The 18,141-nt window shown below is 38.1% G+C and overlaps 1 protein-coding gene across 1 annotated transcript in view; it reads left to right on the forward strand.

The window, feature by feature from the left end:
• The first annotated feature begins 2,543 nt into the window (after window positions 1–2,543).
• The window catches only part of LOC122811463 (class II histocompatibility antigen, M beta 1 chain-like), a 66,066-nt gene continuing 50,468 nt past the window's right edge, over window positions 2,544–18,141 (forward strand). The window contains exon 1 of the mRNA XM_044083318.1: window positions 2,544–2,746. Within this exon, the coding sequence (XP_043939253.1) occupies window positions 2,665–2,746 (82 nt within the window). The 5' untranslated portion in view covers window positions 2,544–2,664. The remainder of the gene's footprint in view (window positions 2,747–18,141) is intronic.

Raw genomic sequence — 18,141 nt, forward strand, 5'->3', positions numbered from 1 at the left:
CAGGAAAACAAGGTTGCTTCATGCTTATCAAATGATATATATATTCCTCTGTTCTGAAGGAGGTATAGGCCTCCTCAAAATTGATTACATGTATAGATTTGCAATCACAGGACTATATACACATCTGCTGACCTCACAAAACCCAAACATAGTGAAAGTTTTAAAACATGAGGAGAATAGGTCTGAGATGACTTCCCTACTTAGTTTAGCAGAAGCCTATCGGTGTCAAGCAGGAAAGGAAATCACACTAGAAGTAGATAAAAATCAGGAAGCAACTGAATGTGCCATAAAACAAAAGAAAGAATATAAGGTGAAGGATCAGACGAGAAGGTAAGAAATGTGGAAAATGAATAAATATAGATGCAAGTAGAGAAAACTCTTGGAACAACCTCATGTTGATTAGGATTGAATGCAGGAATGGTTAGGGAGAAGTGAATTTAAGCCAAAAGACGAAAGGTTTAACATTGGCGGCTCAAGATAGTGGACATGTGGGAGAAACAGACAAATGTAGGTTTTATAAAACAGAATTGGAAACAGTTGCACATCTTGTTACTGGTTGCGATATACTAATGGCAGAAGGACTATATACTGAAAGGCATAGTACTGTGGCAAGACTGTTGCAATGGGGATTGTACAAACATTATAATACTGGAGTAGCTGAAAAACACTGGAAACATGAGCCACAAAGCATTATAGAAAATGATGAAGTTTATATCACATGGGATCACCCATTATCAACAGTTCAAAAACTAGATGCAAGAAAATCAGATATAGAACTCCATGAATAGAAAAAAGTAGCACTGATCACTAAAATTGCTACACCCAGTGACTATAGTATCTTATAGACAGACACAAAATCATAAAATACCAGAATTTGCAGGCAGAAATGTGGGCATTGTGGAAGGATACCCAGAGAGTTCCTATAGTAGTAGGAGCAATGTGTCTTATAAAAAATTATTTACAATCATACTTAAAAATGTTACTGTTATATGTAACTCTATTATGAATTGCAGGAGGAGTCATTACTGGGCACATTGTGGGTACTGCAAAGAGCACTTCTGGCTAACATCAAAGATTGAAATAATTCTAATTTCATGAACTTTAATTGTACTTTGACTTGGGGATGGGGTCCATTCCCGTCATGGTAATAGAAACCCAAAAGACTTGGAAAAATATAATGGAATAACAGGTCAGTTTAATGTGGTTTGAATGTTTCTGGTGGTGTATGTAGATCAGAGATCTGGGATTTAAAGAATTGCAGAGGTATTTGACCACTCTTTGGGAAAGGATACAGGATTTGATTCCTTCCACCTGCATTTGCTTACCATGAACTCTGAGCAAGTCACTTAGAGTGCTCCTGGATTGCTTCTGAAAAGGGACACATGTATCCATTGGGCTTACCCGATTAATAAATATACAAAACAAAAAAGGAGAAAAAAAACAAACATAGGGGTTGGGATTATGCATTTCAGTAAGTGCTAGCAAACAGCTTGGAACTACTGAAGTGGCACATAATTTGTTTAAAAACAGTAATCATATGTCTGTTGGCTGACTCTGGGTAATATGTACAAGGGCAGTATGCACCTGGGATACTAATGGTTTAATACTAGATTGAGGGAAGGGATTTGCTTGTACCATGCGTGAGTTTGTGCATCTGTGTGTGCTTGTGTGTGTGTGTGTGTGTGAGTGTGTGCGTGTGCATGTATGTGAGATAGAAATTCTATCAGGAAGACTGTACATAGCTCTTTGCTACATGTTTTGAAAGGTATTTGGACAGTGAAAGAGCTAATGTCTAGAAATAGAGTAGCTCTTGTGTTTTTCCATTGAACTCTGAAGGACTTTTAGATATATGTGAATTATATAGAACACCTATTAATTGTGATTTTAAGGAGAGTTTCAGTTAGTGGTATCAGTATGTCACATGACCTTCACTGGACAGTTCATTAAAGGTTCTTAATAAATGGACAGTTCATGTCTCGTGCCTTGTTTGTTTAATCATATCTATTATTATGTGGATCTTTTTCAATGTACAAATGCAACACAGTCTGCGTTTCTCAGTTAAAGTGTATAATCTTTCTTTTTGGTATGAATAAGAGTTGTCCTGCCTTGATCTAGAATTTCTGAGTGTTTAGTCTGTAGCCACACAGTTTTGTTATGGGAGGGGTAGAAACATATCTGTAATGCAAACAGAAATGGACCTCATTCGAGTTTTCAGTGTCCGAGTATTGAGAAGGGCAAGTTTAGGGGAATAGAAACAGGTAACATACATCCTACACAGAAAAAAACTACATAAAACTAAAACTAAAAAACACTCCATTTGGTGCATTTAAGTTGTGACAACACAATACATAACTGGCCTAAATAATGTCTGGCAATAATACTATAGTAAATCACTTGTCAAATGGAGTAAAAAGCTACAGACAGTTGGTTACAGTTCCACATGTTCTGCCTAGCTGCTGATGACTCTGTGTTAGCTACAGATTTGCTTGGGTGGTCTTCAGACTTTCTGAAAACAACATACTTGGTGATTCTGCTCAGTTTGGGGAAGTGCGAGCTGCGGTTTACAGCAGCACATGGCAGTTCACTTCCTTAGAAAGATCCGCTTCCTGAAACACTACATTATCTTGATCTAGCAGGAGTATCCATGGTTGCACTCATATTGTCATGCTGCTGAGAATGACGCTGTCGGTATGGAATCACCGGTCTACTATCACAGCATTCCTTTTGCTGTGCTACTTTGGGACAGGTGAGATAAATTGGGCTCTCTCTTTCACTCTGAGTACTGACACCAATCTAAGTGGATGATCTGGAATGCCTGCCTTTGTGTTCTAAGATTCTGTTATACACTGTCTTTGGTATATTCTCAATTTGATGGAAGAAGGAGGTATAAAGGCCAACAAACTTGTTCTATTAATCAGTACAGACTGAATACCTGACAAAATATGTGACTTCAGGTTACATACATATAATACAAAATGAAGATGTGTAAGCTAAGTGCCTGCTGTAGAAACTACACTTGTTTAACATTAAAGTATGCCTGCTGTAGAAAACTACACTTGTTTAACATTAAAGTACTGTCTTATCCATATACACTATGGTGCGGATAAAAACGTTTTAAGGCTTTATTCTTATTTTTGATGTTTATTGCTAAAAACTTTACCTGAAATTTAAGAATGCATAAAGAGATACGTGAATGGATAACAGTAAACACAGCTCTCAATAATTCTCGATCTGCAGTAGCACTGACTTTTCATTTCAGCAGCCCAAAAAGAGCATCAATTAGAAAGGAAGAGTAGTGTCTCTCCATTAACCCTTGCTGGATTAGAATGGGATGTTTCTTTATTCATGCTGCTAATGCGGATTAAGGCAACCAATTTTTTTGAAAGCAGGCTACAGAGTAAATTATCAGAAATGCTTGGCATGGCTTAATAAATCATGTGTAAAATGTGTTCAGTGACACTGCAGCATGTATTCAGACTGTTTCACAAACTTTGGGTAAACCATGTGCACTATTTTAAATGTTCAAGCACTGTGCGCTAACTGGAAACAGCCAGGGGACAGAGTTATTACATTGCCCACATCCTCCTCATATGCTCTGCATGCATTGCTGCCATGCCTCTTAACTTCTTTGTGCAAGACATCTGGGCAAAGCCTGACATAATTGGGGATAAAGGCCCAAAATAGTAACGCATTTTAAATATTGCTTTTATAAACTTGGAATTTGCTAGAATAACAGCATTTTCTGTATGAAGTCTAAAACTCAAATGTATGTCATTATTATTCACATTAATCCACAAATTATCCCGACGATTTGCCAGAAAACCACAAATTTTATGAGGAAAATATCAAAAATAGGAGCCAAAAATCTGGACATTCTGTGAAAATCTGGACAGTTGAGAGGTATAATTTCTGATGACTATAAAATATGTATATTTTTATTTGATTATTACTTTTCTTTGCCTGTAGACTTGATTAGCAGCAGCCTCTAAGAAAAGAGATAGTATCTAAGTAAGTTTCTGAAAGCTATTTAGTATGGAAACTGGGATGCAACTGCTGACAGAGTTCTCTGTGTTATTTGTACTTTGCTCTAATGTTAGATCTTTCAAGTAGTTAATTTTGTTTACTGGGAAGGTCCCACTGAACAAATGATGATTAACAGGAAACACACAGCATATAGTTAGTACTATATTAGGATGCACTGTGTGCATATGTATGTACAATATTACAGATATTTCCCAATGCAACTGTTCATTGCAGGTAATGATGTAAATATGAATGTAGCAGTTTGTACAAATCAGGGTCAGGTTGCTTCATCTGCTTCAACTAAACAACCAAAGTCAGAGCAGTGTTATTAGATAAAGTGTATCTAGCTGACATCACTTCATTTACACTTACTGATGACCTCAATATGCTGTTTAATTCTCATTTTGTGAAGTAGCTTCACCTGACATTCAAAGTAAAGTCATACGAGAGCTTTAACACTGTAGCACTGAAGAGCTGTTCCCCAGCTCCTTTTCATGTTTATGGAATTGACAACAACGGTTTGTTGGAGGTTGTAAATTGCTATGTAAATTGTTAATCGCTATGTAATCCAATGCAACTACTGTCTGTTAACTGTGGAGCTTTTCTCATGTTTGGTTTTAGACAGAGGGCTGTTAGAGTTGATGTACTGCATATGTTATAAGTGGATGCATTTTTCTGGTATTTTTACAGGGGAGATAGGATGGGTCAATAGTTTTGAAAAGTCTATAGGTGAGCCACTTTTGTAGAGTGGTATCATATAGGAGTGTTTCCAGATGGACAGAACATCTCTCTCATATATAGTTTGGTTTATCAGTATGGATTTCTTATTCAACCACACCAAGTCATTCAAAGACAGTAGAAAGCGGATAGTATATTCAGAAACATTTATGGTACTGGTAGTCTTTCAGGCAATATTTGCTGATTTTGTTAGTATTGCATTTGATCTAATATATTAATGTATTGTATTGTTTTTCTTATTTCATTAAGCTCTTACATACGTTGTTTAGCTGGTCTAAGGAGTCACCCCTGCAAGACACTATTTTCAAACCGTAATCTATTCAGCTGCTTTTGGAGGTCACCAACCCGAAGGACTGTGGATATAGGGTGCCTGGTCATTCAGTCAAGTGTACTAGTTAGTAGTTATGCATTATGTAAGGGATTATGGTAGCTACATGCAGTAACTAGATCCTCACGGTCACTCAGGCAGACTTTTACATGCATCATTTCCCCGCTAGTCTCGAATCCTGGATGACCATATCTAACTGATATGAGCTGCTCATTAGCATGTAGGACCACACTGTCTTCAGCAGTAGTTTCTTTCCTGTTGCTTTATACATAAGCATCTTTGAATCTTGTGGTAGGCTTGACATGTGTCTCCGCAATCAGTGGTTGTTTGAATTACCTAGTCTTGCAAAGCTGACAGTTTGTTATTATGGCTCTTTGTGGTAGTAGCTTTAATCCTTTGCCAGTTTACCAGAGTGAGTACTCTGGAGAGCACAGGAGATTATTTGTGACAGGATTTTGTGTCCATGCTCAGGATTTCCATGTTTGTCAATGGGATTAATCATAATAATTAAGAGGATACAAAGCACATTTACAGCAAAGCTTAGCCTTTTTTGTTGCAAAAGTGCTTAAAAGGAGTTGAGCCACAAGTGTGAATCAGGCATGACACCTTCCTGACATTCATTGGCTCATTCATTTATGAAAGGGAGAGAGCTGTTTCCAGTCCATTCATTCCTTGTGAGGCAAGAGACGTCACCACAGAGGAACCACCTACACCCAGATACAAAGTTCTACCCACTCCTTAACATCCTTCTGCAAGAATCAACATACTAGCTTGAGTGGACTTGATCATATCCCTCTCCAACAGGGTCTATTCTTGGGGGAGTGGCCTGTCCTATGCCACTCTACCTGGAGTGTGTGGTCATCTCAGGGTGGAGGAGCCACAATAACCCCCTCTCCCAAACAAATGTACTGACATAGGAACACATCTTTTGCACACATCTCCCGAGCTCTTACAACTTCCCAAGCTATTATTCAATCTTGGGCCACCTAGGTCAAAATCAGAGCTTTTATCCCTCTGTGCCACAGAGCTTAGATTGCCATTTTTTAGCAGAAGCCTTCTGGAATGATTTTGCATGAAATTAACATTTTAGTAAACTTGAACATTAACATTTGCAAACTAAATTTTTTGACCCACACTTGCTACACATTTTGCTGTGACATGGAATTAATAATATGCAATGGGGGTATGGGAGGCAGAGCTCCTCAAATTACTGTCTAGTGCACATTTGTAATTCAAAAAGTGTCACGAGTTCATTTGCTTTGTTATCTTCTGTCTATTATAGTCTACTGGGGTGAAACTGACAATGGTCCATTCAGATCAGTGTTCTACTTTAGTTACCAAATATAGATAAATAAATAAAAAGGAATGAGTTTTTGTTGACCTGTACATTAAGTTAAATATTTGCTGAAAGGATAATGTCAGTAGCTGTCATTTTAGGAAATATTTTGTTTATGAATTAATACAAATCCCTGAAATGGAGAGCTGGTAAGGAGTGACAACACCAAAACTCCCCTTCCAGCTTCCATGGTAAGTGACCCTTGCTGGAATATATGTGGGTCTAATTTGTGCACAATAAGACTGGAAGCATGGATCAGCTATATACTAGTAAAGTCACCAACAAGAAGATGAAGGTAGCTATTGTACCATTTTAATCTTGTTGGGATTTGCAAAAATAACCAAAGTTTGGGACTGTCCACAAGGAATGAAACCCACATGCATTCTAACATAAGCAAATACTCAGTGGCAGACTTATTGGCTATGCAGCAAAAGTCTTGTTTTAAGAAACAAGCTGATATATGTGTGTGCATGGACAGACTGCAGGACTGGATATTACTGCTATGCAGACACAAATGTTTAACGAGAGACTTGGTTCTGCATGGCACTGGACTGCCTGTGATTATGTATTAGTTGTAAGATGACTATGTTGTATCAGCCTCACCCAGTGGCAACTGATTTCTGGAATGCATGATTCCTTTGAAGTCTGTCCTATTTAGACTAGGACTCTTATCTCTCAACCTTTTAGTGGAATAAATCTGGAAAAAGCCTGGCAAAATGGGGGAACAAAGGCCAAAAATAGGGACAGATTTTAAATATTGCTCTTATAAACTTAGAAAGTTGCTAGAGTAACAGGGTTTGTGTTAACATACATTTTCTGAAGGATTTGCAGTCAGCAACCCAAATGTATGTCATTATTTAGTGACGTCAGTTCTGAGATCATCTCAGTGATTTACATTTTCTGAAGGATTTGAAGTCTGAAACCCAAATGTGTCATTACTTAGTGATGTCGGTCCTGAGATCATCTCAGTGATTTGCCAGAAAAACACAAATTTTTGAGGAATAACCAAAAATATGAGGCAAAAATCTGGACATTTTGTGGAAATCTGGACAGTTGAAAGGTATGCTAGGACTGCTGTATTTTTGCACGAGTTTTTTGCAATACGTTTTGCAGGTGCATAATGCCATTCATGCAAATGCACAAAAATGTTATTCAAGCTGATCATCAAGATGAATGAAATTTTGTTGCCATGTTTATCGTGATTAGATCTTTGTTTTGTAGCAAACATCCCAAGATAATTCTGCAGCTGTAAAATCTTACCTCTTATTGGTAATTTATTTTGTAATTCCGATCTAGACTTTGGGTACAGGGAGGCAGTGAGGCTTAAATTACTGCAGTCTGCTAAATTTATTTTTGTCAGTCTTGGTTTATGTAAAAAGTTACATGCCATACTTGCATGGAGTCAGGGCTTCCTTTACAACACACTTGTCATCATAGCCTACCAAATCAGGGAAGGAATAGCACCTCACAACTGAATAGATATATAGATGGCTAGTAAAAGGTAAAAAACAGCTGATCGATAATATAACTGTGAATGTAAGAATGAAGGAAAGGAAGCTGCTGTAACTGATTAGCTCTGACATTTTTCTGGATCATTACCTTGGATTGTTTCATTGTCACCTTTCAGAGTCCATCGTTCTCTTATTTGTACATGCCACCTTTCAGAGTCCATCGTTCTCTTATTTGTACATGCCACCTTTCAGAGTCCATCGTTCTCTTATTTGTACATGCCACCTTTCAGAGTCCATCGTTCTCTTATTTGTACATGCCATAACTGTCATGTATAGTGGAATGATGGAACAAATCATTTTAGTATGGCCCCACAGTGGACTTTTCATTGCTGGGATAGGCATTATTATCAGAATGATTGACTTTTCCCCATCTATCAAAGGATAGTGGTAGAGTATTGTCAGGATGTTAAAGCTCAGGTAGTCTAAAAACTGCCACACATCATATGAGAAAAGATCCGGTCATTTGCAGGGGTGTAATTTTAATCTGTAACCCATCTTAAATTACTTAATACAAAATAAAAGCAGAGTGTCAAAAAAGGGTTTTCTGCTTAGCTGTTAATAAGTTAAGTGACTGAGTATCTGAACTAAAGGCGTGTATCAATGAATGGGCATGAATTAAATGGAGAGGTCTTCAAATAAGCAGTAGGAATGAATGGTTGTATGTGTTTTATGAAGACGAAAGGTCCCCGAGAAATTTGCTTGGCTTGTTGATACAGTTGTACATATGATTAGAAATTAATGTTTTGAATGGATGTTATGTCTGTAATTGATGAATGAATTGAGTTTTGAATTCAAGAGTGTATAACTGTGACTGTAGGGTGTAAGGGTTGCAGGATAAAGCTGTTACCAACACTACACCTGCCCACAAGTCCATGCAGTTTTAGACTGAGGTGCAAAATGCAGATAGTGCCACAGAACTGGGACATTTAATGCTCCTGTCATGGTTGATGCAAGAGTAGGAACACAAATCCAGAAATTAAGACTATTTTGCACAGATTAGAGCAGGTAGAATCCCCAATATATTGTTTTCTGACAAGGTTATGAGCATAATGATGACATCAGAGCAGCCAGAAGTGACAGCTGAGTTAGTGTTTTTTTTTTACTGCCAATCATGAGCGGACCGGTGATCTGCTGTGGCGACCCCTAACCAAGATAAGCCGAAAGAGAACATATTTAACTGAAAGCCCCTGGCAAGAAATAAAATCAAAAGCTTGTGTGGGAATTTAAGTATATCTAATTAAAACTAATCTAAGGAAAATAAAAATTAGAAGCAAAACAGTTACATTTGCTCTAGGAGGCATTTTAAGCATGATTACATTTTCAAAGTTGTGTGATTTTAATGGTCTTAGTTTAATTGAACAGTTAGATAGCATCATCTGTTGTGTCCTGTGAATAGAGAAGCATATTTTCAAATTCTAAAAATATGAAAATTTTAGTCAATCTTTTTTCCTTTAAATGTTACTGTTGTAAATTGTTGAAATTTGTGTACAAATTAAGTCAGCTCCAGCTTTTTGAATAAAACGGACGGAATGCAACAGTAAGCTTCCCATTTTGCATCATGAAGGGGGATTACCTTTGTCAGTAACATTTTTCATGGGATAAAACAGTTTAATAAGGATATCAGTTTTCTAGTCTGTACGATGTAGAGAAATAGCCTTTGTGCATGTATCTCTAAGTGTTCTTGGTGCACATTCCATTTACATGAGCAGAATACCTGCTTTGCTTATATGCCTAAACATTTTATGACAGGCATTATCTCAGAGACAGTTTCAGTTTCAGCTGAAAATTATTAGTTTTTGTTGTTCTGAGGAAAAGAAAGTAGGCTGTCAATACTTGATCCTTAGCCATAAAGTATTTCAACTCTTCTACTGGAAAAATGCGGTCTGGCCTATAGCTAAGCATCAATTTCCATTTAGAATCAGTTCAACTGCACCAGTAAGCTTCTGAACAAGTCCAAAATGGTGTTTGCTCCTTTGACGATTGTTAGAAAACTTTAAATGTGTTGATGTAGTTCAGTAATGCACTGGCACGATTACCTTCCTATATAAGAGAACATATTTAGATTCTTAATTGAGGAAGTGTTCTGGCGCACCATATACGAGTGTCAGATGTTTGTCTTTCGGCTTTTCCCATTTAGGAGTCGCCACAGTGGAACTCTGGTCTGCTAATGATTGGCAGTAGATTCACGAATGCCAAGGTGCCAGCTCCATGTCCAACCAAGGCACACCCATTTACACATCTTTTGAACGCCACCCAACTGCGGGGAGGACATGCAGACTCCACACAGAAGGCACTCCCCGCACTCCAGCCAAGAATCGAACGGGAGAACCTCTTGCTGTGAGGTAACAAAGCTACCGCCGCACCACCACAGCATAACCATATAGGAGTGTCAGATAAGGAGAAAATGTACAACTTTGCATTTATTTAAAAGGTGAGCTGTACACTAGTTCTTTTCTTCTCTTTACCTATTTGATAAATGACTTAGGTTACAGTGTAAAAACACTTTGTATTTAGAAATTACATTGCATGACTTGGCGATTTGTATGTATTCTTCTATTGCCAATATAAGACATTGAAAGCTTATAAACTTATTTAGTACATTGTAGCACAGATTATGTTATGTATTATTTTTTCTTTGAGAAAGTGGCATGATTATTACATTCTGTAGCCTAATTTTTGTGATTAGCCTTACAATGTCACTTGAATGGGACCTGTACATTAATTTATTGGACCACTAAAGCTAAGAATGGGAAATGCTATCAAATATAAAGTACTGCTGAATTCAGATTTTTTTAAATGATAAAATGCATTTAAAGTTAATATGAAGGAATACATTTTAATGGCCTTGCTGATGCACTTATAGGTTCATAGGTAGGTACTAGGCTATCGGCCCAAGGGCCTACATAAGCCTAGCCAGCAAGGTACCATAGCTTACGCCACCCAATAAAGTTATTTTCCTGTGCCACTGTCCAGCAGAGACACAGAAGTGATCACCGGGGTGTATTTCCTATTTCCCATCCACTCATCAAGATTTTTCTTGAAGAGTGCTAATGAAGAACTTTGCTTGACATAGATGGGTAGCTTGTTCCAGAGTATAGGAAGTCTCTGGGACAGCAATCTATCCCTCCAGTGTGTCCTGTTTATTGTGGTGACAAGGTTTAGGTCCCTAGAGAGTGTAGCTTGGAGGGATTGGGATTTCTTTAGGTGTTGCATGTCCAACAGCTCTGTGTTTGACATAGCTTTATATGTTAGGCAGAGATCACGGAGTAGGCGATATGCTACTGAGTAAAGCTGGAGATTTTTGAGGTGGTCAGTGTAGTGCATTTGTTTGAGGCCAGTAATCCTCTTTGTGAGGTACTTCTGTGATTGAATATTTTACATTTCAGTAATTTTGTGAGCTGTCATATCATCTAAACTGCAGCTTTAAGATGTACCAATGTACTAATAATGGTTGCTAATGTGCTAGTAGCCTGTCCTTTTTCACAAGATGTAGCGATTTTGAAGTTAATTATGAATGGGGTGTAAAAAAATAATTTTATAGTATTCATTATGACATTTGGCTCTGAAGCTGATTTGTTACAGACAACATTCTGGAACTGAAAACTTTTCAAGACTGCTTTGTTATCTGTATGACCAATATTGTCAAACTGGTTTTAGTCATACACTTCCTTGACCAGAACAGAGCACTGAAATATAACTCTGCCTCCCTGCAGCACCCATGTTAAGTCTATTTAGCAATTTTGATATATATATTTTTTGTTGTTGTTAAAATTGTTAGTGGCAATCAAAACTTGATTTGGAACTGTTTTGTACATATTATATATGGAGAGAGGGGAGAGATTAGAGAGGAGAGAGAGGAGAGAGACTCTCTCACACACACTGTATAATATACGGCTCTACTTCATTGACTATCCACATCACTGACACAACAAACATTTAGTCCAAATTATTGTCCATGCACAACAGTGAAGCATGGCAACAGCTGGATGTCCAAGATCATGCTACAGTGAAGTTTGGGGGTTTGCCCTTTCCCAGCTGAAGTGGAAGCTCAGAGATGGTATATATAATTAACAGGTGGTGTGTGTGTGTGTGTGGGGGGGGGGGTCATGGGGGCTTACACCTTGCAAAAATATGTTTTATACTTTTCTTTGTCCTTTTTGATATTGTGCATGGATAATAATTCGGGCTTGATATTTTTATGAGTGCACTCTTGGATTTTATGAATAGCAACAATGCTGAAGCTTCTACAAAATAGCATGGATGGTTGCAGTGGTTGCACTGGGGATTAATGCTACATTTTGTTTATGTATTTATTTATCTGCATTTGTTAACTGGGTAGAGCACTTGTCAATAGTGACAAATTGCAGTCTCAGTCCAGGAGCAAAAAAAAAAAAAATACAAAGGAAAAAGTCAAACCGCTAAAGAATTTTCATAATGTAAAGTTGGTAGTTTGAAGAAAGCCAGGGTCAGCAAGTAAAAACACTGCAGTTCAATACATATTGAAGTAAATGAAGTAATATATTTGGAGAGACCATCACAATAATAACCTGTGAATTATAAAGAATATCACACAGGTAAGTAACCTAAATTAATCAAAAGCAGATCCTCACAGCCTGTAAGAAAAGTCTTACATTTATACATCACATTTATTTTTAAAATATAAATGGTCTCAGATAGTGGGGTTTAGTACCTAATTTGGCCGATAGTTTACTGAGTCTGATTTACATTTGATACCGTCTGCCAGTTTCCATTAAATGAGCTGCTCTCTTTCACACACGTTTTCTTAACTTGATTGCTGCACCAGCTCATGCTAGGTTTCTATGCACCCACTTGGATAGGTCTCCTGGTAGTCTCAGTCTATGATCTCCCCCCTGCCCTGGTGCCAGAAGCTTCGTATGTCTAACTTCATGTTTTTTCTCAGTCAGTATGCCATCCAGCCTTGTACCCTTACTTTCTCTAAACTCATTTAATCTACACCAAGACCTCTGGCTCTGTAAACCAGCTTACACTGAGGAGCGGTCCCAGAACAAGTCTTCTTGTCTTTGTGTTCAGTTTCTACCCCATGCTCGTTCGGTTTCCCATAACACTTTCATTGTCTCTGTCAGGCCAGCCTTACCCCCTGGTAATATGATCTGATGTATTACTGGATATCCTATTCCCTTTCTTGTAACAAAAATCATCAACCTCTCATACCGGTGCCAAAGTCAATGCTAAAGCTTTTTTCTTGACACATTAATTTTTTCCTATCAGACCTTTGTATAAACATTACAATTTCCTTTGTGCGAAATGTCCAGCTTTTGTCCTTCTATAGTGCCTTTATGACAAAAAGATAAAGCATCTTTGTTACTGTACCCCCTCCTAACATGTCCAATGATCTGGTTAAACCACTACTGGGAGCAATAGAAAGACAATGGAAATATTTTAATTCATCTCAGGATCTGACCAGCTGTCATCAGCCCTTTCCTGTAAGCTGCCATTTTTAATGGCCTTAGCATGATGTTTTTGACACTTAATGAATACAAGTCTAGGTCTAGCGGGATCTTATGACATATTGATACCTCATACTCCCGGACCAAGTGGCACGTCATATGGCTTCCATGCAATTATTTTAATTTTCCTTTCAAAAATGCATTGCATCCTTTCCTTCACTCCCTTCCCACTGGCTGATTATATCCAAGTTATCTCTTCAGGAGTGATTCTCCAAATCACTGCACTACCTCTAATTTGCTATTGCTGCCCACAGTTCTAGCACAGCTACTCATGAATGCTTCACTGTCTACATCAGTTTGCCCTTTGTACCTCAGCACTTTCCTGTTGTGTCTGGAGTGGATTCATTTATTTCCAAAGCTTTTCCATGCCTTCTGTCAGGCCTGCTATGCCGTCTGACAGCCCACTGAACTTCAACAAGATCCGGTCATCATTTCTTCAATCCTAGCTATTCTTTGCCTCTAATACATCACCAAAGTTTAGTTATTCTTCACTCTCTGAAATTTCACCACACAAAGCTTTTGGTCCTCCCATTTACATGTGCCCATTTTATGGAGTTAAACATCCATCTTTGGCAGGCTCAACAGTGCTCCCAAGTACAGTCATGTTTGGCTAATGAAATATTGCTGCTATCCATGTTACTGAAGTAAATTAAAGGATATGTAAATCTTAAACACACTTCTTTATCAAATGCCTATGTTCTTTAAAAAATATTTCTACAGTGCCACACCTTAGCCGTTTCTCTTCTTCAGTGACAGTTCATTGAGATTTAACTTCCTCAGTGTACAGCATGTTTGGTTTGAATGAAATCTTAAAGCTCTTTCTTTATGAATTTGGCTGCCTGTTGCTTAGGTTTATAGGTGTTATGTGTATGCTAATGACCACAAGGGCCTTTTTAAGCCTAGCCATGCATCCCAAATCTCTGAAAAGTTTTGGTACTCTTGATAAGTGTAAACATGGGCCTGGGAGATGAACCATTTACAAGTTACCTGTATCCAGAGACATAGGTGTCAAACCAGGGATGAATTTCCTGTTTCCCATCCAATTGTCCAAGTTGCTCTTGAATTGGGTTAGGGAAGAACTCTGCTGAACATGGATGGGGAGCATGTTCCATAGATGGGTTAGTCTCTAGGATACAAAACTCTCTCTCCAGCAGGTTAGTCTCTAGGATACAAAACTCTCTCTCCAGCAGGTCCTATTTATATCACAGGCAAGGTTTAAGTCTTTAGAATGGGTAATTCTGGTGCTGTTTGTTTTGCGGATATGCAGGAGGTCCAGCAGAGTGGGGTATGGCAATGCCCTGTATGCCAGGCATAGATCTCCTCTCAAAAGCCTGTAGGAGACAGAATAGGGATAGGGCCTTGAGGTGGTCTGCATAGAACATCTGTGGACATTCTAATATCTGAATATGCCTGGTTAGGTACATACCACAGGGGACCATTGTACTCCATGATAGATCTGATAAGTGCTGACTACAGTGGAACAATGACTTTACTGAACAGAGTACCTTTGTTTAGACGTTGTGCAACATAGAAATATTTCCTCACCACTTTAGACACATGATGATCAAAGACACATGATGATCAAAGGCTAGATTACTATCTGTCTGTTTCCCCTAAGTCCCCGACTACTGGGTCAATTCTAAGGGGTGTGTTGTCAATATGATAGTTACCAGGGATGGATGACTTCCCAAAGGACACTATTATGCATTTCTTGGCATTTAAATTTAGTCCATGGCTCTGACACCAGTTGTTTGTCTGTATCAGCCCCTCCTGGAGAACATTTGTGTCAGTGTGAGATTAAATTACAGCTCCTAATTTGCAATCATCTGCAAATTTAGTCAGCCAGAGACCACTGATACTGGCCTTGACTTCAGAGGAGTAAATGCTAAAAAAAAGCAGTCCAAGGGCTGATCCCTGAGGAACTCCACTTGTGACTGACCTCTTTGTAGAGGTGGACTCCCCAATTCTAACTTCCTAGTCCTGTCTGTGAGCCAGTTGGCTAGCTACCAGGTGACATAAAGGTTTGTTCCTAACCTCTTGAGTTTGTCAACAATGCCCAAGTAGGGTATTGTGTCAAATGTCATGGCCAGGTCAAAGCAGACCATGTTAATGGCTTTGCCCTCATTCATTGCTTTGGTGACCTTCTCAAAGAAGTCCACCAGGTTGAGTAGGTATGATCTTCCCTTGACAAAACCAAACCGGGTTGGGTCCAGTAACTGGAGGTTTACGATATCTGTTGATCATCTACATGATATTTCTTTCCATAGCTTTACATATAAGACTAGTGAGACATATGGGTCTGTAGTCTGCAGATGGTCCACCTTTGTGCAGAGGGAGGATTGTTGGCTTTCTTCATTCATGAGGCACAAAAAGTGTTTGGAGGCTACAGTTAAATAGTAATTCCAGAGGCCCTGACAGGTCATGTTTCATCTCATTTAGAATGCATCCCAGGATATTGTCTGGGCCCATTGATGCAGTGTTCTTAGTCTTACAGAGAGCATTAAGGACCTTTTCCCTAGTGATAGTAGGGGGAGTTATATTTGATGATATTTCCTGAAAGTTGAGGGGGAGAGAGGGGTGAAGTTAGAGCTGAATTTATCAGCCAGGAGGTTTTCTATATCTTCTGGCTCAGTATAGGTGGCTCTATTTACAATGAACTCTGCACACAATTATGTATTGCCTTTGAGGTTGTGGACATGGCTAAAGAATGCTTTGTAGTTGTCCTTGGCCTGGGAGGCCAAACTTACCTCAAAGCTGGCTTTGGTAGACATTATTTGTCCTCAATTGTTTGTTTAGTTTGATGAGAGTGCTTTTATCCTGCTGGGTGCTGCACCTCCTAATTTTTGCCATGGTTTTCTTCCTCCTGTTATACAGCCGATTGATTTTGCGATTCCACCAGGGTGGTTTGTTTTTAACCTACTATACTCGTTTGCATTCTATACAGTTTTACATTCTATACATTTATCTGGCAGTTAATGCAGGTGATTTAAGATGTGAGCTGCTGACAAGCTGCTTTCTCTACCCAGGGTATGGGGTTTGATTTCTTCCATCTCAGTTTTGGCTTACGGGTTAACAATTATAAAATAAAAAAATGAGCAACCTTTACTGAAGCAACTACTGTTGTTTTTATGATAACATGTTTTCATTTAATTGATCTCAATACTGTTTTCTGTGTGTCTTAATGAAGGACATTTGCAGGCTTCACTCACTTTTCAAAATTCTACCCCTTCTTAAAGTCAAGTAAGTTTTCTTGAGGCACGAGTAATCTATGATTCTTGTAAGTGAAATGCTCATTTTTAAGTTCCAATCCCCTTTTTTAAGGGAACATCTGCATTTGCATTACTGATACCACGGTGGCACTGGATTGTCATATTGTAGTAGTACAATCATAGGATTATACAATTATAGGAAATTACTAGGCTAACAGCCCTAGAGCCTTTTTAAGCCTAGCCTTTTATGCACCAATTTTCCCAATTGATAATCGTGAGTTTTCATCCAAGAATCTCTCTATTTTGACCACTGTCTCTGTTTAACCACTTTAAGGGATGTGTAATTACTGTGAAATTTATACCATATAGATAAGGCTGAAGCTTTTGGAGAACTCATACTAATATGAGGTGTTTCTTTTCTACTGCTGCATTCTAGTCTTTCCTTGGTTGGAGGTCTATTACTATGATGTATTACTGAATGCTCCACTCCCATTGAAGAGATTTGACCAAGTACAACCTCAGTCCATAGCCTGAAGCATCTGTTTGGATGTCAAACTCTTGACTATAATCAGCACAAGCTAGCACACAGGGTCCAAGCAATGTCTTGCTGAGTTTCCAGAATGCCTGCAAAGAAGCTACTGCCCGGATAACTTTTCCTGGTCTATTTTGTGGAGTAAGCTTTATGAGTGGAGTGTCTATTGTATTAGATCAAGGACAAATTTTCTCCAATACCTCACTGTCTAGATGAATGCTTCTTATTGTAGCTTTTTGGTAGCAGGCATATGCCATACTTGGGTGGCCTCCATATTAGTAATTTTTGACCAAATTCTGACACCACTAACTCAAAGATCAAGATAGATCACCTCTACTGTTTCTAACAGACTTGTGTTTACATTCTGTTTTATTGATGTCATATACTGGATTAAATTAGTTATAAACACAAATATATTTGCAATTATATACCAGTTTTATCACAATTATTTCATCTGAACACAATTTAAGTTGTGTATTCTACTACAAATTCTTTTTGTTCCCGAGGTATATTCCATTCCCAGTATAATTAATTCACTTTTCATACTTTTAAACATTCAAGCCTGCTTTCCGTCTTATTTCAAGAAGTGTTTCTTTCTTTAGTAATATACTTTTTATATGCCATTTACTTGAGCAAAAAAAGACTGGATATCACACTGAAATGTTTGTATGTGTAGCCCTTGATACCAAATTTTATATCATAACTAGTCAACTTACCGTATCCCATTGTGTTTTACATTGCCTTATCCCTACCTTACTATGTACCCTAAACTAGCAAAATAGGTAAATGCTACTTATACTGTACAATGACAATATGTGTATATACTGTACTCATTCCCTTCTGAAACAATCCTTTCTTGATGACACTAATTTTCCTTGCTAATCTTCTTATTTATTACTTACAATTAAATATATCAAGCGAGTCTCTTAATATCATTGTACAAGATTCTTTCAGCGCCATTATCTTGTAAATAAT

This window comes from Protopterus annectens, chromosome 9.part0 (assembly GCF_019279795.1).
Source record: "Protopterus annectens isolate FY-2018-M chromosome 9.part0, PAN1.0, whole genome shotgun sequence".
In the NCBI taxonomy this organism is placed as follows: domain Eukaryota; kingdom Metazoa; phylum Chordata; order Ceratodontiformes; family Protopteridae; genus Protopterus; species Protopterus annectens.